The sequence below is a fragment of the Oncorhynchus clarkii genome, chromosome 4 (genome assembly GCF_045791955.1).
Source record: "Oncorhynchus clarkii lewisi isolate Uvic-CL-2024 chromosome 4, UVic_Ocla_1.0, whole genome shotgun sequence".
In the NCBI taxonomy this organism is placed as follows: Eukaryota; Metazoa; Chordata; class Actinopteri; order Salmoniformes; family Salmonidae; genus Oncorhynchus; species Oncorhynchus clarkii.
In genome coordinates this window covers 69728902-69752680 of record NC_092150.1, presented here as the reverse complement: position 1 = coordinate 69752680, position 23779 = coordinate 69728902, and the positions used below count along the sequence as shown (strand labels likewise).

The window sequence follows — 23779 nt, the reverse complement described above, 5'->3', positions numbered from 1 at the left end:
CTCATGGCACTCAGGGGTCAGGTGGAAATTCCCTAGATTACAGTAGCCCCGCAGCACCTCCCTCAAGGCATTGGTTTGGAGTTGGTAGAGTAGATAAACCAATTTATCTACTCTGACCTTCTTCCATCCAACTAATGCCTTGAGGACAGCATTGAAGCTCTCTGAGCAGTTGTTGGTTATTCCATCTGACTGGATGCCCAAGCTGTTGAGCACGTATTGTGCACTCTTGTCCATGGCATCAGAGAGCGACTGATGGAAATAAGCCTTGAAATCAGGGCTCCAGTGAAGACACACCCTCGCCAGGGTGCATTCGTAGTCACTCCTTGATTTCGTTGCCAAGAGCTCTTTGATGGCCTGCTGGTAATCGGCCACAGCTTCGGCACCCTCTGACCCCATTTTGTGCTTCACATTGTTGGAGATGTGGTTCCAGCAATTGACAATCCTGGCTTGTGGCAGCACAGACTGGATTGCTCCCTCAATAGCCGCCTCACGGTCTGTGCAGAAGATTGCTGTTGATAGTTGGGGAAGGAATGAAAGGATGGTGCGAAAGAACTGTTTGTGATTTTCCATGTGCCTGGTGGTGTGAATGAGGAATGCCACGGGAAGGACAGGTGCCTCTTGAAATGCAACATGACGGAAAACAAGGGGTGAAACATAAAAATTGCCGAGGTCAAACGTAGTGTCATAGTGAAAAATGTGCGCACCTTGGTGTTTGCTTTTAATAACTGCCTTGGCCTCTTCAACCATTTCTGGTGCTGCCACTACCAGAAGGGTTGCGGGTCGAGTCTCCATATGGGTGACAAATCCGGGGAGAATGTCACCCATCATATGTGTTGCCACCAACTCGTCCCGGTCCAAAACAGTGACGTCCCTTGCTCGACGAATAGTGTTCTTTACTTGTGCCAAGTTGCGAGGTTGGTAAACTGGCATGAATGATGCATTTGGGGGTGGTGGTGGGTTATTGGTCATGTCTGAGTATACTTTGCCAGGTGTTTCAGCCTTTCGCCGGGACATTTCATCTATGATTGAGGTAGCCGATCGGATGAAATCCCTTGCTTGCTGCTGTTGGCTGTTGCCGTGGGGGTGGGGGACATTGGAGTGTGCCTCCTCACCAAAGTAGTGAATTAGCACAGGAGTATCAGGCTGGTGAAGCAACTCATACTCCCTTTTTTGGAACCCTGGTTCTTCCTTTCCTGCATAGTACCGCACCCTTAGTTTTGGTGAACGGCGAGGAAGGCTGTGGGATCCCTTCTGAATCCATCTTTTTTGGTCCGCTTTCCAGTCCTCACATGACAAGGAACTACCTGCAAACAGAAAAATGTCTCCAGGCTTGGGGTGGAGTGGTGGAAGGTGGGATACCTTAGTGGGATCAACCGTTTCAATCATTTCAGCTGCTTGTGCTGGTGTTAAAGGCAGCAGGCGTGTGGTGTATACTTGTTGTGGTAGTGATTGGAGGACCTGGGGTGGTGATGGGGCAATCTGGGAGACGGAGTGGGGTTGTGCATTGGCCATCCTTCCCTTACTCCATACATCATAGAGTTGACGGCGATAGCTGAAGGTATTAGACCTTTCCAGTTCAATGACTATCAAAGAAAATAATCCATTTTCCTGATGGTAGCTAGCTGCTGTAACTTCCTCTGGTGAGAGGCCTAGCCTTTCAACAACTGAGGCAATGTCATCAAAAGTTGGGGCCCTCTTTCTCTTTGGCATTCTGACAAGGAAAATTACATTGGTATAAGTATTGATATTAAGACAGTTAACTAACTATATGGAATGTTATATGGAAAAATCTCTCTAGTGCTTCAAATCGTTTACTAAGCCAGACTGGGGTACATTCAGAAAGAAATTGAGACCACTTACATTCTACATAAATTAAATAATTTTGATTTCAAATCAGCATGCAGAATTTGACATTAAAGGTAAAGGATTTAAAGTGAATTCTAACCTTTGATAAAAATTAACCATATCCCCCCTGTAATAATTTCTAAATACATGACTTGCCAAATCATGTCTAAGCAATGATTACTTCCAGGCAGGATGGAATTACGCTATCATTCATTACCAGTGGGCTGCAGGTATAAGGGACATAAGCAGTAGCTAGGGGGCCACCTACCATTATTAGGATTTATTTTTTAAAGAATTCAGTCACTTACTATTGTATTAGAATAGTAAAATACACAAGGCGAAATTGAGATTTGGTTATGAATCAGCAGTTCGTTATCAAATGGTAACATACACAGTAATACCTAACAAAAAGTTTGTTTGAAGCTCCCACAATGCAGCAATACCTAACAATAGAAAACACTTTTTTTAAAGTATGTAATAAATATCAGAACAAGTTGTGTAAGTCACATGTCAGCTACAAACATTTAGATTGGTAAGTTAGTCGCACCAGTTAAACTTCTAGTAATAATGGCCCAATTTGGATTTTGTTGGGGCGTGGGGGGCACCCCAACAAAATCTCAGTTAGGGCCCCAAAAAGGCATGTTAAGATCCAAATGAACATCAGAACATGGACAGAGGGGGACCTGGGACTTAATCCACAAATCATCTCAGAGTCAGTGCTGATCTAGGATGTGTCTAATCTTATTCTTGTTGTAAACTGCAAAACTGATCCGAGAGGAACACTTCTACTCTGAGACACTTGATACGCAAGACCCCAGGTTAGATTGAATGTTGACACTTGGTCCCTGGGGTTGAGTGGGGTTATTTGGGTATCAAACTTAATGCTAATGAATTTACCTGGAGTAGGAGTGATGAGTTATTGCTGATGCGGATGACGCAGACGCTCAAGTGTTTCCACTGTACGAGATATCTGGAATGGTACAGACAGTATACAGGTCAGAGGTAAAAAGTCTATTATATGCAAATAACACGATTGGGATGTCGAGCTGACAATAGTGGCTTGCTCAATCTTTACATATATCCCTCCTTTGTTCCTCCCTAAAAGTAATCACTGATTATAAATAACTAGAAGGGTTAAACCCATGTAGTGGAGCACTTGGTTTGACCTGCCCAATCCTGTCTAAGCAGTGATAACTTAATTGAGGGAGGAAGGAGTTTGCAAGTAATTAGTACCAAACATCTCAGTTCTCCCAAAGTGCACCCATTCAAGTCTCAGTATGTAGAGGAAATATGGTGCAAAGCCATTTTAGACCATGCATGTGCAAATCTAAATGCTTTTACACATATGGCGAATAATATTATGTGCGCCCTTCAGGAGAAGTGAGTGTTTGATATCATTAAACTGAATTGAAATCATGATCATTAGTTATTTGTTACACAGGCATCAGACCAGATTATGTAAAAATATTTACAGGCCACTCAAAACGAGAAATTAATAAAGACTACAAATTAAATGCTTCACCCACATATTAAACAGATTCAAAGTATGTCTACAAGAACAAGTACTGATATACAGATATTTGTTATTTCAGTTGTCATTGATTGGCATTTCCCCTCATCCCAATACACGTGTAATGTCTACATCGTGTAGAACCTTTCCATTTAACTGCACAGTAGGCCAGCCAACATTGGACAAGTGCTGGTGAAAAAACAGCCACATGCTAGATCAAACAGTGACATACCAAAGTTTGGCAGGATGTCATCCAGAATGTGGAAATTAAAGGGCGTATGCAAGGGGTCAAAGGTCACAATTGGGCAGAATGGGAAATATCATCAATAATCAGAGACTGGATGCATAATTAGTATATTTGTATACAGTTATGCTTAAAGACCGGCACAGAAGAGACCCGGTTCATTTTTCACGCATTATATTGATTTTTTCTACCCCAAATTGTCAGATAGTTTTAGTAGTTCATTAAAGTCTTTGTACAGGAAACTTGTGGTTAGCTAATGGGCCACTAAAGGCTAGTTTTTTGTATAAAAGCAAAAAGTTACTAAACGTTTTCTGATAGGGTATCCTACAGCATAGGAGAATGGTCCTTAGTGGTGCTGCAGACCACCAAAGTAACAGAAAACCCAATTTAAACATTTCAGTATATTTCCATAACTGTAAAGGCTAAAGATTATTAGGGTAATGCATGCATGTTTGTCTGATAATGCATTCAGTCATTTTGGTAAATTAAAGGGTATTTCACCTGCATGTGTTACTAGTGCCATTCTGGCCCTAAAGATAAGATATTGGACCGTTGACCCATTGATCCTTCTAAATTCCGGATGACCTCCACCCATACAGTGTTCATCACCCTATCATTTCATATAGCATGGATATATAGCATGGAAATTTAAGGGAAATGACAAACTGAAAAATAATTTGGTGAAATGTTTTCAATACACTACTTTTGAAATGTGAAGTCTTACATTTTAGATTGTAGGGTCACATCACTTCAATTACATGGTATCTGTATGTTAATAATATATTTATATGAATTTTGCCATGTCATGTGTAAAATGTGGTGCTATAACAAATAAACCTTACCAGTCACAACTGTGTCAATGAATTGTTGGAGTCACGTTCCAGCTTGCAGATGACTTTTCATTTATAAAAAACTACTTAATATTATTTGAAGCTCAGTAATTCAGTCACAATTCACCCTTGATCGATCACAGTCTTGATGCTCTAGAACTCAGCAAAGGAGTCAGTCTATGATTTCAAGCACTTATAATCAGCACCTAGATGACAGACACCTGTGTAGCATTGACTGCACTTCTACTTGCACTAATGTGTGGTCAATTAGACATTAATGACAAGAAATGACTAGAAACCTTGTAAATACTTTACTTAATCCTTGTGTAGTCTTAACATTCTGTTTACCCCCCTTGTCCCAAGGGTCAAAAATGACCCGCTTTCACTGAACCCTGAAAATAAGCAGCTTAATTGAATTTTAAAGGCCAAATCTATTTTGAATGAATAAACAACCTGTCATTCATCACAAACTTTGTGAATATCTGGGTTTTCCAGAAATACTGAATTTAATCAGTGGACACCACTCGTTTTTATTACAACACACCTGTCATTATTGTTTTCTTTACTAAAGCAGAGGTTTATTATTATTATTACTGCTAAAGGTATTGCAAAGGTATCAACATGTTGTTTTTCAAGAGATAGCACTTGTATAGCCTAAGACGGTAGCAGAAATGTGCAGAAAGTAGTTTAAAAATATTTTTATTGAAGGGAACAATAACAGTCTTGAGCTTTTTGGAATAAGTTGTGATATATTCTGATATACAGTACAATGAGGAAGTCTTCTATACATTTCTCCCATTTTTTTAACCATTGTCCTCACCTGCAAGGTGTATAAACCTTGTGTAGAATGTTCTTTAACAGAGTTGTGGTAACGTACTATGTCGTGGAGTAACAATATAACCCTTGTCTGCAAAAGCCAACTTTGACCTGGGGGCATGCTTTGTAGACCATTCAAAAGCGTTCCGATACCTTGTCCCCAAGAAAAAACCCACGTGTTATGATAGCTTATAGACAGTAGTAGGCAAATGAAGGGCCAAAGTTCCAATATTAAGATTTTGGAATAACATTTCTAGGGTCTATTTGTTAGTAATTGGAAACACACCTCTTTCGAATTTCGTCCCCCGTTCCTAAACACATCCATCCTATAGTGTAGGTTTTGAAGATTCCTAATCTATGTTTGTAGTCATCAAAAGAAGATTGAGGAACGGTTGGTGGACCCAAGAAGTACAAGCCCCCACACCATTCTCTAACCTCTGAAATGTTGTCCTTGATGTGTGCATTGTTAAGTCCCCCTTAACATCTTGTCTCTGTCTGTCTGGTAGAGTAGTGGTTATGGTGACAGCATCCCAAACCAGAGTTTGAGAGTTCAAATCTGAAGAGAGGATTTTTTAGAGAGACATTTTTGATGTTGCCTTTTGTGGGCTTGAAAGAGCTAACTTGAGGAGTGTAGAAGAGTAGGGGATTGTTCCCATCAAATATCAAGAAATGAATTGACACCTTGTGTAGAATGTTCTTTAATAGAGTTGTGGTAACGTACTATGTCGTGGAGTAACAATATATTATCCTTGTCTGCAAAAGGCAACTTTGACCTGGGGGCATGCTTTGTAGACCATTCAAAAGCGTTCCGATACCTTGTCCCCAAGAAAAAACCCACGTGTTATGATAGCTTATAGACAGTAGTAGGCAAATGAAGGGCCAAAGTTCCAATATTAAGATTTTGGAATAACATTTCTAGGGTCTATTTGTTAGTAATTGGAAACACGCCTCTTTCGAATTTCGTCCCCCGTTCCTAAACACATCCATTCTATAGTGTAGGTTTTGAAGATTCCTAATCTATGTTTGTAGTCATCAAAAGAAGATTGAGGAACGGTTGGTGGACCCAAGAAGTACAAGCCCCCACACCATTCTCTAACCTCTGAAATGTTGTCCTTGATGTGTGCATTGTTAAGTCCCCCTTAACATCTTGTCTCTGTCTGTCTGGTAGAGTAGTGGTTATGGTGACAGCATCCCAAACCAGAGTTTGAGAGTTCAAATCTGAAGAGAGGATTTTTTAGAGAGACATTTTTGATGTTGCCTTTTGTGGGCTTGAAAGAGCTAACTTGAGGAGTGTAGAAGAGTAGGGGATTGTTCCCATCAAATATCAAGAAATGAATTGACACCTTGTGTAGAATGTTCTTTAATAGAGTTGTGGTAACGTACTATGTCGTGGAGTAACAATAGATTATCCTTGTCTGCAAAAGGCAACTTTGACCTGGGGGCATGCTTTGTAGACCATTCAAAAGCGTTCCGATACCTTGTCCCCAAGAAAAAACCCACGTGTTATGATAGCTTATAGACAGTAGTAGGCAAATGAAGGGCCAAAGTTCCAATATTAAGATTTTGGAATAACGTTTCTAGGGTCTATTTGTTAGTAATTGGAAACACGCCTCTTTCGAATTTCGTCCCCCGTTCCTAAACACATCCATTCTATAGTGTAGGTTTTGAAGATTCCAAATCTATGTTTGTAGTCATCAAAAGAAGATTGAGGAACGGTTGGTGGACCCAAGAAGTACAAGCCCCCACACCATTCTCTAACCTCTGAAATGTTGTCCTTGATGTGTGCATTGTTAAGTCCCCCTTGACATCTTGTCTCTGTCTGTCTGGTAGAGTAGTGGTTATGGTGACAGCATCCCAAACCAGAGTTTGAGAGTTGAAATCTGGAGAGAGGATTTTTTAGAGAGCCATTTTTGATGTTGCCTTTTGTTGGCATGAAAGAACTAACTTGAGGTTTGTTGGGGGGATGGGGGTAGTTCCCATCAATTAGAAGGACTGAAGTGACACCTTGTATAGAATGTCCTTTTAATAGAGTTGTGGTAACGTACTATGTCGTGGAGTAACAATATATTATCCTTGTCTGCAAAAGCCAACTTTGACCTGGGGGCATGCTTTGTAGACCATTCAAAAGCGTTCCGATACCTTGTCCCCAAGAAAAAACCCACGTGTTATGATAGCTTATAGACAGTAGTAGGCAAATGAAGGGCCAAAGTTCCAATATTAAGATTTTGGAATAACATTTCTAGGGTCTATTTGTTAGTAATTGGAAACACGCCTCTTTCGAATTTCGTCCCCTGTTCCTAAACACATCCATCCTATAGTGTAGGTTTTGAAGATTCCTAATCTATGTTTGTAGTCATCAAAAGAAGATTGAGGAACGGTTGGTGAACCCAAGAAGTACAAGCCCCCACACCATTCTCTAACCTCTGAAATGTTGTCCTTGATGTGTGCATTGTTAAGTCCCCCTTAACATCTTGTCTCTGTCTGTCTGGTAGAGTAGTGGTTATGGTGACAGCATCCCAAACCAGAGTTTGAGAGTTCAAATCTGGAGAGAGGATTTTTTAGAGAGCCATTTTTGATGTTGCCTTTTGTTGGCATGAAAGAACTAACTTGAGGTTTGTTGGGGGGATGGGGGTAGTTCCCATCAATTAGAAGGACTGAAGTGACACCTTGTATAGAATGTCCTTTTAATAGAGTTGTGGTAACGTACTATGTCGTGGAGTAACAATATATTATCCTTGTCTGCAAAAGGCAACTTTGACCTGGGGGCATGCTTTGTAGACCATTCAAAAGCGTTCTGATACCTTGTCCCCAAGAAAAAACCCACGTGTTATGATAGCTTATAGACAGTAGTAGGCAAATGAAGGGCCAAAGTTCCAATATTAAGATTTTGGAATAACATTTCTAGGGTCTATTTGTTAGTAATTGGAAACACGCCTCTTTCGAATTTCGTCCCCTGTTCCTAAACACATCCATCCTATAGTGTAGGTTTTGAAGATTCCTAATCTATGTTTGTAGTCATCAAAAGAAGATTGAGGAACGGTTGGTGGACCCAAGAAGTACAAGCCCCCACACCATTCTCTAACCTCTGAAATGTTGTCCTTGATGTGTGCATTGTTAAGTCCCCCTTAACATCTTGTCTCTGTCTGTCTGGTAGAGTAGTGGTTATGGTGACAGCATCCCAAACCAGAGTTTGAGAGTTCAAATCTGAAGAGAGGATTTTTTAGAGAGACATTTTTGATGTTGCCTTTTGTGGGCTTGAAAGAGCTAACTTGAGGAGTGTAGAAGAGTAGGGGATTGTTCCCATCAAATATCAAGAAATGAATTGACACCTTGTGTAGAATGTTCTTTAATAGAGTTGTGGTAACGTACTATGTCGTGGAGTAACAATATATTATCCTTGTCTGCAAAAGGCAACTTTGACCTGGGGGCATGCTTTGTAGACCATTCAAAAGCGTTCCGATACCTTGTCCCCAAGAAAAAACCCACGTGTTATGATAGCTTATAGACAGTAGTAGGCAAATGAAGGGCCAAAGTTCCAATATTAAGATTTTGGAATAACATTTCTAGGGTCTATTTGTTAGTAATTGGAAACACGCCTCTTTCGAATTTCGTCCCCCGTTCCTAAACACATCCATTCTATAGTGTAGGTTTTGAAGATTCCAAATCTATGTTTGTAGTCATCAAAAGAAGATTGAGGAACGGTTGGTGGACCAAAGAAGTACAAGCCCCCACACCATTCTCTAACCTCTGAAATGTTGTCCTTGATGTGTGCATTGTTAAGTCCCCCTTGACATCTTGTCTCTGTCTGTCTGGTAGAGTAGTGGTTATGGTGACAGCATCCCAAACCAGAGTTTGAGAGTTCAAATCTGGAGAGAGGATTTTTTAGAGAGCCATTTTTGATGTTGCCTTTTGTTGGCATGAAAGAACTAACTTGAGGTTTGTTGGGGGGATGGGGGTAGTTCCCATCAATTAGAAGGACTGAAGTGACACCTTGTATAGAATGTCCTTTTAATAGAGTTGTGGTAACGTACTATGTCGTGGAGTAACAATATATTATCCTTGTCTGCAAAAGCCAACTTTGACCTGGGGGCATGCTTTGTAGACCATTCAAAAGCGTTCCGATACCTTGTCCCCAAGAAAAAACCCACGTGTTATGATAGCTTATAGACAGTAGTAGGCAAATGAAGGGCCAAAGTTCCAATATTAAGATTTTGTAATAACATTTCTAGGGTCTATTTGTTAGTAATTGGAAACACGCCTCTTTCGAATTTCGTCCCCCGTTCCTAAACACATCCATTCTATAGTGTAGGTTTTGAAGATTCCTAATCTATGTTTGTAGTCATCAAAAGAAGATTGAGGAACGGTTGGTGGACCCAAGAAGTACAAGCCCCCACACCATTCTCTAACCTCTGAAATGTTGTCCTTGATGTGTGCATTGTTAAGTCCCCCTTAACATCTTGTCTCTGTCTGTCTGGTAGAGTAGTGGTTATGGTGACAGCATCCCAAACCAGAGTTTGAGAGTTCAAATCTGAAGAGAGGATTTTTTAGAGAGACATTTTTGATGTTGCCTTTTGTGGGCTTGAAAGAGCTAACTTGAGGAGTGTAGAAGAGTAGGGGATTGTTCCCATCAAATATCAAGAGATGAATTGACACCTTGTGTAGAATGTCCTTTTAATAGAGTTGTGGTAACGTACTATCTCGTGGAGTAACAATATATTATCCTTGTCTGCAAAAGGCAACTTTGACCTGGGGGCATGCTTTGTAGACCATTCAAAAGCGTTCCGATACCTTGTCCCCAAGAAAAAACCCACGTGTTATGATAGCTTATAGACAGTAGTAGGCAAATGAAGGGCCAAAGTTCCAATATTAAGATTTTGGAATAACATTTCTAGGGTCTATTTGTTAGTAATTGGAAACACGCCTCTTTCGAATTTCGTCCCCCGTTCCTAAACACATCCATCCTATAGTGTAGGTTTTGAAGATTCATAATCTATGTTTGTAGTCATCAAAAGAAGATTGAGGAACGGTTGGTGGACCCAAGAAGTACAAGCCCCCACACCATTCTCTAACCTCTGAAATGTTGTCCTTGATGTGTGCATTGTTAAGTCCCCCTTAACATCTTGTCTCTGTCTGTCTGGTAGAGTAGTGGTTATGGTGACAGCATCCCAAACCAGAGTTTGAGAGTTCAAATCTGGAGAGAGGATTTTTTAGAGAGACATTTTTGATGTTGCCTTTTGTTGGCATGAAAGAACTAACTTGAGGTTTGTTGGGGGGATGGGGGTAGTTCCCATCAATTAGAAGGACTGAAGTGACACCTTGTATAGAATGTCCTTTTAATAGAGTTGTGGTAACGTACTATGTCGTGGAGTAACAATATATTATCCTTGTCTGCAAAAGGCAACTTTGACCTGGGGGCATGCTTTGTAGACCATTCAAAAGCGTTCCGATCAATCAATCAATCAATCAAATTTATTTTATATAGCCCTTCGTACATCAGCTGATATCTCAAAGTGCTGTACAGAAACCCAGCCTAAAACCCCAAACAGCAAGCAATGCAGGTGAAGAAGCACGGTGGCTAGGAAAAACTCCCTAGAAAGGCCAAAACCTAGGAAGAAACCTAGAGAGGAACCAGGCTATGTGGGGTGGCCAGTCCTCTTCTGGCTGTGCCGGGTGGAGATTATAACAGAACATGGCCAAGATGTTCAAATGTTCATAAATGATCAGCATGGTCGAATAATAATAAGGCAGAACAGTTGAAACTGGAGCAGCAGCACAGCCAGGTGGACTGGGGACAGCAAGGAGTCATCATGTCAGGTAGTCCTGGGGCATGGTCCTAGGGCTCAGGTCCTCCGAGAGAGAGAAAGAGAGAAGGAGAGAATTAGAGAACGCACACTTAGATTCACACAGGACACCGAATAGGACAGGAGAAGTACTCCAGATATAACAAACTGACCCTAGCCCCCCGACACATAAACTACTGCAGCATAAATACTGGAGGCTGAGACAGGAGGGGTCAGGAGACACTGTGGCCCACTCCGAGGACACCCCCGGACAGGGCCAAACAGGAAGGTACCTTGTCCCCAAGAAAAAACCCACATGTTATGATAGCTTATAGACAGTAGTAGGCAAATGAAGGGACAAAGTTCCAATATTAAGATTTTGTAATAACATTTCTAGGGTCTATTTGTTAGTAATTGGAAACACGCCTCTTTCGAATTTCGTCCCCCGTTCCTAAACACATCCATTCTATAGTGTAGGTTTTGAAGATTCCAAATCTATGTTTGTAGTCATCAAAAGAAGATTGAGGAACGGTTGGGGGACCCAAGAAGTACAAGCCCCCAAACCATTCTCTAACCTCTGAAATGTTGTCCTTGATGTGTGCATTTTGATGTACCCCTTAACATTCTTTCTCTGTCTGTCTGGTAGAGTAGTGGTTATGGTGACAGCATACCAAACCAGAGTTTGAGAGTTCAAATTCGAAAAGTGAGTTTCTTAGAAAGCCATTTTTGATGTTGCCTTTTGTGGGCTTGAAAGAGCTAACTTGAGGTGTGTAGAAGAGTAGGGGATTGTTCCCATCAAATATCAAGAAATGAATTGACACCTTGTGTAGAATGTTCTTTAATAGAGTTGTGAAAACGTATCAGTAGTAAATCTATAAATGATTTGACCTTCCCAGACAGCACAACTTTCTTGTTTTTTTATTTAAGAAATAGCCATGGGAGCACTCAGACATGATTTACATGATTTACAAATGAAGCATGTTTAGTAAGTCTGCTAGATCAGATGCAGTAGGGATGACCAGGGATGTTCTCTTGATAAGTGTGTGATTTGGACCATTTTCCTGTTCGGATAAGCATTCGAAATGAAACAAGCACTTTTTGATGCCAGGGAAACTGTTTCTTTAGAAATTTAGTGAAGTAAAATTAAAAGTTGTAAAGAAACAGAAAGAGTAAAAGTACAGATACAACCCCCCCCCAGATATAAACATAATGTAGTGGAGTACTTTAAATACATTTTTTGTTAAGTAATATACACCGCTGGACTTGAAAGGAACACAGGTATCCCATGTATATTGCCTCGCAATTTTATTTTTTTTACTGCTGCTCTTTATTTATTTGTTCATTTTAAAAATATATATTTGTTTTACTTGACACATTTTTCTTACAACTAAATAGTTGGTTTAGGACTTGTAAGTCTGAATTCCACTGTAAGGTCTACATATGTAGTATTATGCGCATGTGACAAATACTATTTGATTTGTTACACATGAAAACATGTTGTGAACCAGGTGTGACATTATTGAAACTGTGCTGACACCTAGTGGACATAAAGAGAAACAACACCATACACACACACACACACACACACACACAATAACCTTAACACAGATGGGATGCTTTACATACATTGCTCTTTTGTTTATTAGACACTAACATATATGTCCAATAAACAGACGTTCAAAAGTCGGAATGTAAAACACAAACAACTGGAAAGTTATTCAAAAGCAGGTGAATCAAGCATCGTGGGGTTACCTGAAATAGGTCAAAGTATATATTTGACATGTTCTAATTTATTTAATCTTTATTTAACTAGGCAAGATGAACTCAACAACATCGACATAGACACAAGTTACCTGCTATATTTGGGGAAAAGGATTTAACACAGAGAACTTGGCAAAATACAATGCATGCTTCTGTAGTACGAGTAGGTATATACAGTATCATCGGTAACAATTGTGTACAAGCCACCTAGCCAATAAAATACTGGGGCTTGCGGTCATTAGTTACATTTCAACCACAGCGATTCCCCAATTGAGGCGCATCAGAGTTCACCCGCAAATGCAGGAACACCGGAAATAATAACTAAACCAACGAATGAGAAATGGTGGAGGCTACTAGAACGAAGAGACATTTTTTCCGAATAAACGTGGTGAGTGAAAAACGTAGTTACATAGCTCACTCCCTACCCGGTATCTCATTCTACTGTTATACGACTCTGTATGCGTTGCTTGTTGGCAACCTTGTTATTTACGAAGTTTTTGGAACGGATTCCTGTTGGAACGTTCCACAAATTATACCCACCCACGTTACACCTTTGACCCGTAAAGTATGTCCTAGTAGGGCATAGGTTTATGGTGGATTAACGACGAATGCATGATGAACATGTTTTCTCAGTCACCTCATTAAATTGACAGATCAAATATTGTAATAGTGTTTACAAAGGTGTATGGCTGTCGTCGTTATTATTGTAATGTGTTCAGAATGAATATCAGATCATGATGATTCTTTGGGATTCCTAACATGTTTAGCCCCTTGACGACTATAAACTACATGTTATGATGGAGAGGAGCTGAAGAGAGGAACCAACTTCAGACTATAAGGACATCCCCTTTGTTTCCCTGTTATGTGTTTCAGGAATGGCCCAGTTTGAGGAAGTATCCCAGAAGTCTGCTGTCCACCCTAAACCTGTAGGGTTGGTCCTACAGTATGGTACTGCTGGGTTCCGCACCAACTCTAAGCAGTTAGACCATGTCATGTTCCGAATGGGTTTACTGGCCACACTCCGCTCCAAGAAGACTAAGGCCACCATCGGAGTCATGGTCACTGCGTCACACAACCCTGAGGTGAACAAAACATGAAGTGCATTCAGTAGCCTATTAATCATTCACTGTGTTTGTGTGGCTTCAGAGTCTCTCTTTAACTGATAGTCTCTGGTGTTTTATTCTGGTGTCCTCTCAGGGCCGATTTTCAGATATTATTAGAGGAAGGTTGTCTAGTATTGATTTGGTTTCAGGTAAACTATTGCTTTTCTGAATTACACAATATCCATGTTTCTCCCTCTCTCTCTCCCCCCCCATTTACCTCACCCTCCATTTACCTATTCCTCTCATCATACCCCTTCTTTCCGTCTCTCCACCTCTCCCTTCCTATCCACTATATCACCCCCTCCCCAGGAGGATAACGGGGTGAAGCTGGTGGACCCCATGGGGGAGATGGTGACCCCTGCGTGGGAGGTCTATGCCACCCAGCTGGCCAACGCAGAGCAGGAGGAGCTCCTCACCGCTCTGAAAGACGTCATAGAGAGAGAGGCCATCAGCATGGCCCAAGAGGCCAGCGTGTTCGTGGGCAAAGACACCAGGTACTGGGGTGTTCGCATTCTCTAGAAACTAAACTATAACCATGAATATCAATATAACGGGGTGAGTTCCTTTTGCATCACCCGGTGTCCTGGGTGGGTGGAGATTTAACTTTAGGACCAATGGAATGGTAAACTCTTTCCACATGAGGCAAATTAATGCAACCGTTCTGATTGGTCCCAGAAACCAATGGGTTGGGCCAGAACACACGTGGGTAAAGCGGCGTCTAAAAATGTGTCATTGGCTTTGATACTCTCATTGGTTAGATATGATCCAGTCACTGATGACTTTGCTTTGTACAACATTTTGACGTCACCACAAACAACTTAAGAGATGGAATTCTCCGACTGAACTATGTAGCGAACATACAGCAGAGGAAGAATTCAGTTTGAGTCGTCAGGCAACTCGATATCTTCTTAGACGTTTAATCTGATTGGTTGTGTTACTTCAGGCCCAGTAGTGACAGCCTATCACAGGCAGTACTGGATGGAGTCCATGCCCTGGGAGGCCACAGTAAAGGTGCGTTAACTCTTAGGTTTCCTTAGCTGTCTATTATGTCAATCCTTCTGTCATTCTTATTCGACTACACCGTGGTATCCCAGAAGTCTGCTGTCCACCCTAAACCTGTAGGGTTGGTCCTACAGTATTGTTGGTTATTTTTTTATTTTTTGTAAATCACTGATTGGTATCTTTCCCTGTCTATCAGACTATGGCTTGGTGACCACACCCCAGCTGCACTACATGGTATGCTGTCAGAACACCCAGGGTCGCTATGGTGAAGCCACTGTCAAAGGTTACTACCGGAAACTCTCCCAGGCTTTCATCCAGCTCACTAAGAACGTAAGACTACATCACCTCTCTGTCTGTTTGTAACACTATAATAACCTCAATTTAATAAGCATGACTATAAATAGAATACACATGTTTTATCATTTATAATCACAGACACACATTTGTAAGCAGTTATAAGCATGTATATTATTTTATAAATCATGTATACACATTTTCAAGCAGTTAAATGATTGTTCATGAAAAATAATGTTACCCATTCCGCCCCCTCTCTCCAGGTGCCTAACCGTACAGATGATCAGAAGGCCCTGCTGGTGGACGGCGCTAATGGTATCGGGGCTCTGAAGGTGTGTGAGATGGAGACCTACCTGAAGAATGAGCTGCAGCTGTCCCTCTTCAACGACGGCTCCAGCGGGAAACTCAACCACCTGTGTGGAGCCGACTACGTCAAAGTACAGCAGAGAGCTCCCAAAGGTGCGACTGCAGTCCAGCAGACCTCTCCTGGTCTCTTTTCTCTCCATGTGTGCCTCTCAATAGACCACAAATAGCATCCTCGCCCAGTTTTCTGTATTTTATTTGCACGGCATCTGTATTGCTGTGAAGAGATGGGGTAAGTCAAGTGAAAGCTATATGGAGAATATCCACTTGCAACTGTCATTTTACATTTCAGATCTGTATAGGGAAAGAACAAGAAACAAGGAGAGGAAGCTACTTAAGATTATTTACGTTAGTCATTTAGCAGACGCTCTTATCCAGAGCGACTTACATTAGCAAGTGCATACATGTTCATAATTTTTTCTCAAACTGTCCCCCGTGGGTATTCAACCCACAACCCTGTATTTGCAAGCTCCATGCTCTACCAACTGAGCTACACGGGGACTGCTGTTATTGAGGTAGGGCTCACCTCTTGGTGTGTCCTAATGCACCGTGAAGTCGACACCGAACTTTGACTCATGAGTGTGTCTCAGACTACAGGTGACTGATAAAAGACCTGCTATATCTCATTATGAAACGCAGGACAGTCAGGATAGTTATATTATAGTTTCCATGTTTGGCAACCAGAGGGAAGACATCTCAATGAGTTACATGTAATAAATACTGTAGGCCACAGCCAGACTCCTGAAGTGGATGGCTCTGACCCTTCTTCTTCTCTCTTTTTTCCTATCTCTCTCTCTCTCTCTCTCTAGGGGTGGAGATGACTGCTGGGGAGCGTTGCTGTTCCTATGATGGCGATGCTGATCGTATAGTTTATTACTACAGCAGCTCTGCAGGGAGATTCCATCTGCTAGATGGAGACAAGATTGCCACTCTCATCAGCACCTACCTCAAAGAACTGCTCACACAAGTATATGCACACACACTCACACACGTGCTGTACTTACCTTGGATGCTTTAATCTCTGGTGGGCAGACTGCAGTAAACATAAGTGGTACCGTCGATCTGTCTCTATACTATGAGCACCGTTAGCTAACGAGCAGCAATAGTTCCGGGGCTTGGGTTTTTCATCACTGGTTATTTGGACAAATCACGATTTCGCTGGTGTTAGCATCTTTTGAAATTTGGATGGGGAGGTGACATTCGGCCCATAGCTTGCGAAGACAGAGGGTGGAGCTACTCGTTCCGGTTCTGCTCCTCGTTTAGCATTTCTTCATTGCTTCTCTTAACATGTATGGACTCAGAAATGAATCGAGCAGCTGACTAATTACGCAAGACTTTAGTTCTGGGTTAACCACGATGAATGATGCTTAAACACGCCCCTACATAACACACACGGACTCTGTACCATCCTCATTCAGAAGTGTGCACACACTAACCTGTGTTCCCCCTGTGTGTGTTTGGGTTTGTGCAGGCTGGTCTTGACCTGCAGATAGCCGTGGTGCAGACAGCGTACGCTAACGGCAGCTCTACACAATACCTGGAAGATACCATGAAGGTGTGGACACACACTCCTCAGTCTTTCCAACACACACATGCGATCAGTGCTGACCTCTCCTCCCTCTTCCCAGGTAATAGTGAGGTGTACCAAGACAGGAGTGAAACACCTTCACCATGCAGCCCAGGAGTTTGACATTGGTGTTTACTTTGAGGCTAACGGCCACGGGACTGTGAGTAAGCCACATACAAATACACACTCGCACTGAAAGCACGCAATCAATGGCCCCCCGTCTGACTATGGTTATGTTGTGGTCCTGTCTCAGGTTCTGTTCAGTAAAGCAGCAGAGGAGAAGATTCAGAAGCTAGCCCAGGACTCCAACACCAACGACGAGAGGAGGAGAGCTGCACTTCTACTGCAGAACACGGTCAACCTCATCAACCAGGTATGGCCACACATTGTCAGGTCAACACAGGGTGTTTCTAAATATGCATACTACAGTACCGTGGTCCGAGCACTGAAATTGGAGCATGCATCAGTCGGAGTCCAAATAAAAGCACGGAGGGCACTTCTTGGATGCGTAATCCGCTTGTGCACATTTCTAAGCATTTAACCTTTATTTAACTAGGCGAGTCTGTTAAGAAATATAACGCAACCGCTGGTGGACATTATTTGGGCTGATGCAAGAGAAAATAAACTCTGACTTCAGAATGAAATATTGCCTATTCACATCTCATATGTTGCCTATTCACATCTCATATGTTGGCTATTCACATCTCATATGTTGCCTATTCACATCTCATATGTCTCATATGCAAATTCTCAAGATGTTTTTCTCCTAGGAGTGGTCTGATTGGGGAGAGGAAAACTGACAGCTAGCTGTTATAGACGGCTTAGCTGAGAACGTCACAAAAAATGATGTGCTTGCTTCAGTGGGGCGGCAGGTAGCCTAGTGGTTAGAGCGTTGGGCCAGTAACTGAAAGGTTGCTAGATTGAATCCCCGAGCTGACAAGGTAAAAATCTGTTGTTCTGCCCCTGAACAAGGCAGTTAACCCACTGTTCCTTGGCCGTCATTGTAAATAAGAATTTGTTCTTGACTGACTTGCCTAGTTAAATAAAGGTTAAATCCATTTTTAAGTCCATGTGTTGTTGTGATTCTGGATGACCAGATAGCTAGCAACACTGACAAGAAACTGCCATGTGGGAACGTAAGTGTTTTCTTGTTCTTGATACCTTGATTTGTTTTGAGGTGTTTTGACTGACGTCACCTCTATGCTAATATTTCAAAAATTCACTTGCTAGCTAACCAACAACTGTAACAATGTATTTCATAGACAACAAGTGCTTATGTGCAATTTATTCAATAAACATTGGAGGCAAAATATAGTTTACATGTTGTCAACAATCTAAGCCAACCCTGTTGTTTTTGCCCCATATTTGCGCACTTGTTGCTAAACAACCAACCCATCTATTGGCAGAGAGGTTTGGAATTGCCTTTATTATTGGTCCATTAACACATTTTCTGGTGATGTCACCAGGCAGGCCAAAACTCCATCCCACCAAAACAGGCTGAAATTTCAGTTCTTACGGCTCACACACATCGTACCGAATGTGGCTCTAGCGTTTGTCTGCCGATCGTTCAGCACACAGTGTTTTAGGGACCACCCGCTGTAGACGTCTGACTGTTGACATTTTTTCACGCGAATAAACTATCTGGTTAGCTAGATTATTGCTATTGACATATAGCTAGCTGATAGTTATAAAGTAAAATGTTTGCTTTGTGTATATCTTGTTTCATCTATTGGTGCCATTGTCCTGGCTGGAAGAAGGTTCAGTGAATGGGGTCGGGGTGTGAGGTAATACAGTAGGGGAAGTGCGAGTGCTTCTCAAATGTAATGTTTTATGTATTCTCCACACTCTCGTCCTCACAAGAACATACTCAAGAGAATGTCCTCTGAGAATGCACTCGGCACATGAGTGTACAGCACTGTAATATGCATATTGCGAAACACCCACAGTCAACCATTTTAGCAATTCAGGGACTACACACAATCATTGCAATGAAGGGTCAAATTCTGTGTGCATTACTTACATTTTTTTCTCTCCCTCTCTCTGTAAGACTGTAGGAGATGCTATCTCTGACATGCTGCTGATTGAGGCTGTGTTAGCCATCAGAGGGATGACAGTACAACAATGGGACGCCATCTACACAGACCTGCCCAACAGACAGCTCAAAGTCAAGGTGTGTGTTTGTGCGTGTGTGCACTCAGGGAGTTGCATCGTATGTTTCTATAAATGACTGTATATTAAAAGGAAACTAGTACATACGTTTTAACACAGTTCATCCCAGTGCCTCACAGTTGCAGTGTTGTTGTGCGGCCTATAGGTGGCAGACCGGCGGGTGATTGACACTACAGATGCAGAGAGGAGAACAGTGAGTCCAGCAGGTCTGCAGGAGGCCATAGACAGCCGGGTGAAGAAGTACAGACGGGCACGCTCCTTTGTCCGTCCCTCTGGCACAGAGGATGTGGTCCGAGTGTACGCCGAGGCAGACACACAGGTGGGACTGAGAGGCTGAGACATGGAGTGATAGTGAGCCACTCAATTCACCTTCCATGTTCACTCTCTATGCCTTTAACTTTCTTTGCACTTTCTTTTTCTGTCTCTCACTGTCTGATGGTGGTGATGGTAATGTGTTTCTGTGTGTTTCAGGAGAGTGCCGATGCCCTGGCACATGAAGTTAGCCTGGCAGTGTACCGCCTCGCTGGAGGAGTAGGAGAGGAGCCTAAATCGTTATAAAACACACACACTATGCAATTTAAGTCTAATGAAAAATCCATTAATCTCCTGAAGATGGACCACACTTCCTGAACCCAGTCCCATTTTGTATCCTTTTTATCAGGTGCCAAATCATTTTATACGGTATACTGCATTTAATACTGTATTATTGCTACTTTTCTATGAGTCTGGAAAATGTGATTGATTTCAGTAAATGTGAAGAGAGCATATGCTAAATAAGGTTAAATAAAATGTAATCCCCCTTCTTACCCAACCTTAATCCAGTCAATGTATTTGTTTTGTACTATTCCCATGTAATTATAAGTGTTTACATTACCGGTTATTATTGTAGATCAATTTAGCATTTCTGTTCATATCTGAGTAACTGCACTGCTACGAACAGATCTCAACTGGAAAGACTGTGCTGCTATGTAATTGTTCAACACCAAGAGTAAAGATATGAAAGTGAAACTGACATCAAACTTGTTCTGCATTTCTTTTTAGTTCGTATCCTCTCAAAAACCCTCCAGTTACATGGAATAAATGGCATGCATTAGTACATAGACTTAATTGCCTTATTACTTAACAGAATAACCCAAATACAGGTATATTCTCTGAAATGACCACATCAAGAGAAAATATGGTAATTGATTTTTTTTGTGTGTGGTTTTTGTTGCTTATATAGAGAGATGGTTCTAAGACACAGGGAAGTTAAAGGCTAACAGAAAGGCGGTGTGAGGCTCAGAGAGTTTAGTGCAGCCAGAGACACACAGAAGAGGACAAATAGGCGTCCTGATCCTGAAGACCATTATCCAAGGGGGTTTGGTGTAGAATACATTTGTGGGTGGAAGAGCTAGGGCTTAGGTCTAAAGGGTATTGGTCTAACATTCTAATCCTCGTCTGTGTCGTCAGCAGCTCCGGAGATGGAGATGGTGCATTCCTGTTTGTCACTCTCACACATGTCTTCTGTCTTAACTGTTCTGAGATAAAAGTCCAGGACAAAAGTGTTTTGAAAATGATACTGGGTGACACAAATATACAAATGTATACAAAAATGTACACAATTAGCATATTTTCAGATGACAAAAAAGATGACCGGTATTTCATATTTTATCGATAGAGCATAGGTTATGACCCAGGCTTGCTCTACCTGATGAGAAGAGTCTTCCGCTCAGTCATCTCCACTGACTGTTCCTCATAGCTCTCTGTTGATTTCACCTCCACTGCCCCGACAGGGGCCTCTTTGGTGTTTCCGTTATGTCCATTACTGGGGACTCTGCCCGTTCCCAGAGGCACTAACGGAGGCAGAGGCGGAGCAAGCACTCATGCTAGCACTGATGGCCATGCCCCCTCTTCCTCCACCCAGAGACATGCTCTGTGCCATGGTATTGAGACTGGTGTCCTGCCCTCGATCAGCGCCCTGACAAATACACAACCACAGAGAAGCAATGACAAAACACACGTACACTTACTAACATATCAAAAGAACAACCATATCAAAAGACATGCATTGCTGCCTTTCCTTGTCTTCTCTTTTTAATCTCCTCCACAGATCTGACAAACCCAGGATAGGTGAAAGCAATATGGATGATTCCTACTGTGAATTTGCTTTCACCTGTCCACTTCTGTCTATTCAAGAAGGAGATAAGACGCGAGAAGAGCAGAAGCCTGTTTAGACTATTGGGGAAGGTGTGATGTCACCTGTAGGTGGTGAACTCATTCTCCAGGGCCATCTTGATGTTGAGCAGCTCCTGGTACTCCCTCACTTGTTGCCCACTTTTAAAAGAGCCCTTACCTGCCGTGCTTCTTTCTACAGTAAAGATGTGTTGTGGGAGTTGCACTACTCACCAGATGTGTCTCTTCTTCCATGCGTCTCCCCACAGCATCACAAGTTGGCGAGGGGCTTGTTATCCGCACCTGGAGGAGGCGGCGAGGGGGCCCTCGAAGTGGCGGCAGAAAGAAGACATCCTTTCAGGGCTGCGACTCATGATGATTGCCTTTAAGTGTCTTCACCTTAACTCACCGCTGGAAACTAATCACAGACTTCGTTAGTAGATCAAAATAAAGGGTTGAATGAGTATACATTATTTATACAATGTATTTTATTACACTGGGTTTAAAGAATGTTTACAGACAATAATAATCTAGACTAGTTTACTCTCCTAAATTAGTGGACCATTAGTGGATGGGGTGAATGAACTGCAAAATTAGCCCGCCTCACTTTCACCCCCCTCTTCACCTTCTTCGCTAATGGGACAAAAAAAATTTGACGTCACTTCTAAGGTCATACGGGTTCTGAGGTGCTAAGTGCACTGCTGTGAAAGTTGTTTTCCATAATTTGACAGACACAATGTTGCGTCCTCTAATTATCTCTGTGTTAGGCTCATAGAAATATAATATATTTCCATTGTTAGGATACTTCGGTACAGTAGCAATATTATTTTTACTAGTTAATTTCATTGATGACAGGAGATGTGCCTTTCCCCACCATTTACTACCCCGGAACCTCTTCGCGGAACACAGGCATAGCACGCCCAGTCACCGTCAGAACAGCATTGAGTGATGCCACTGAAAATTGATAAACTGACAATTTTCTATTGGTTGTCACTAGTTACCACAGCCACAAAGTCAAAAGGCCCGCCTATTCGACCAATCAGATTATGGAGTGTGATGACACGTATGCCAGCACAGAAGGCCCACCTATCCGACCAATCAAATGAGGAAGTGTGAAGACCCGCATTCCGGTTTGCGGGAAAATACTCATTTTCGAAATGGCACGTCTTGAGTTTAAATTTGAGGACCAAATAGAGAGATCGACGGAGCAGGTGCAATGACGAAGAAGCGTAAGAATGGCGCTGTTAAAATCAGAGATTAGTGTCCTGAGTATACACCTTCGTTGAGATGTAAATGTTTTATTTAGCTAGACAAGTCAGTTGAGAACAAATTCTTATTTACAATGACGGCCTACCAAAAGGCCTCCTGCGGGAACGGGGCTGGGATTTTTTTTAAATTTTTTTAAATAGGACAAAACACACATCACGACAAGAGACAACAACATAGCATTGGCGGCAACACAACATGACAACAACATAGTAGCAGCACAAAACATGGTATAAACATTTTTGGGCAATTATGTGTACATGCCTACGTCTTCTCATTACAAACCAAGTAATATTATTTACAGGTCTTAATTCTATGTTGAGAACCTTGATGATCTTGAAATGGAGTCAGACTGCAGTGGTGAGTGCTCTGGGTTTGAGCCAGTCCAGGATGAAGTGGGGCCTACCTGCGGGGTGGATTCCTGCTTTTTGGCCTACCCATACATTGCGTCGGGCTGGGTAATTTGTTTATATATTTTTTGTTTATATATTTTGCGGGTGCTTCATTACGCGGCTCGGGGCTCAACCTGTGGTGTGCTTTGCAGGGTGCCGTTAAGAGTGGTGATCAGAGGGATAGCGTTGAGTGTAGAGGTGGATCAAATGATAAGGAATATTTCTAGTGTTTCTGACGCCCACCGTTTGGTGAGACGTGGACCCGGTGGCAATGGCAATTGAGCTTTGACACAGAGTTGATTCCTGATAAGGTTCAATTTACTATTCTGTGAGGGCCTATGCTCTGAACCCGCTTTGGTGCTTTAGGTCCCGAGGATTTGGACATGTTGCAGCAGAGTAGAAGGGAGATCCCACGAAGTGAGAAATGTGCTCCTGCAAGGCATAGTCCGAAGGAGTGTACAGTTTGGATAGAGAAAGCACTGTGTGTCAACTGTGGGGGTGCCCATGCAACTGGGGATCTGAAGTGCACTGGGAGAGAGCGAGACTGGCTGAGATTGACAGAGTTCAAGTGGGGCAGAAAGTGTCCTATGCTGATGCAGTGAAGAGAGTTGTGTATAGAGTAAGTCGACTGGGAGCCACCCAGTGAGTAGGCCTGAAGAGAGAGCCAATAAGGTTAGATTTCTTGC

The 23779-nt window shown here is 42.2% G+C and overlaps 1 protein-coding gene across 1 annotated transcript in view; it reads left to right on the top strand.

Annotated features, from left to right (window-relative positions):
• LOC139407196 (phosphoglucomutase 3) overlaps positions 1-20296 on the top strand; it is a 44963-nt gene extending 24667 nt beyond the window's left edge. The window contains exons 2-13 of the mRNA XM_071150754.1: positions 13660-13868; positions 14199-14383; positions 14833-14900; positions 15088-15221; positions 15449-15644; positions 16358-16515; positions 17020-17103; positions 17177-17275; positions 17369-17488; positions 19163-19285; positions 19430-19603; positions 19756-20296. Of these exons, the coding sequence (XP_071006855.1) occupies positions 13662-13868; positions 14199-14383; positions 14833-14900; positions 15088-15221; positions 15449-15644; positions 16358-16515; positions 17020-17103; positions 17177-17275; positions 17369-17488; positions 19163-19285; positions 19430-19603; positions 19756-19842 (1635 nt within the window). The 5' untranslated portion in view covers positions 13660-13661 and the 3' untranslated portion in view covers positions 19843-20296. The remainder of the gene's footprint in view (positions 1-13659; positions 13869-14198; positions 14384-14832; positions 14901-15087; positions 15222-15448; positions 15645-16357; positions 16516-17019; positions 17104-17176; positions 17276-17368; positions 17489-19162; positions 19286-19429; positions 19604-19755) is intronic.
• Positions 20297-23779: the final 3483 nt, after the last annotated feature.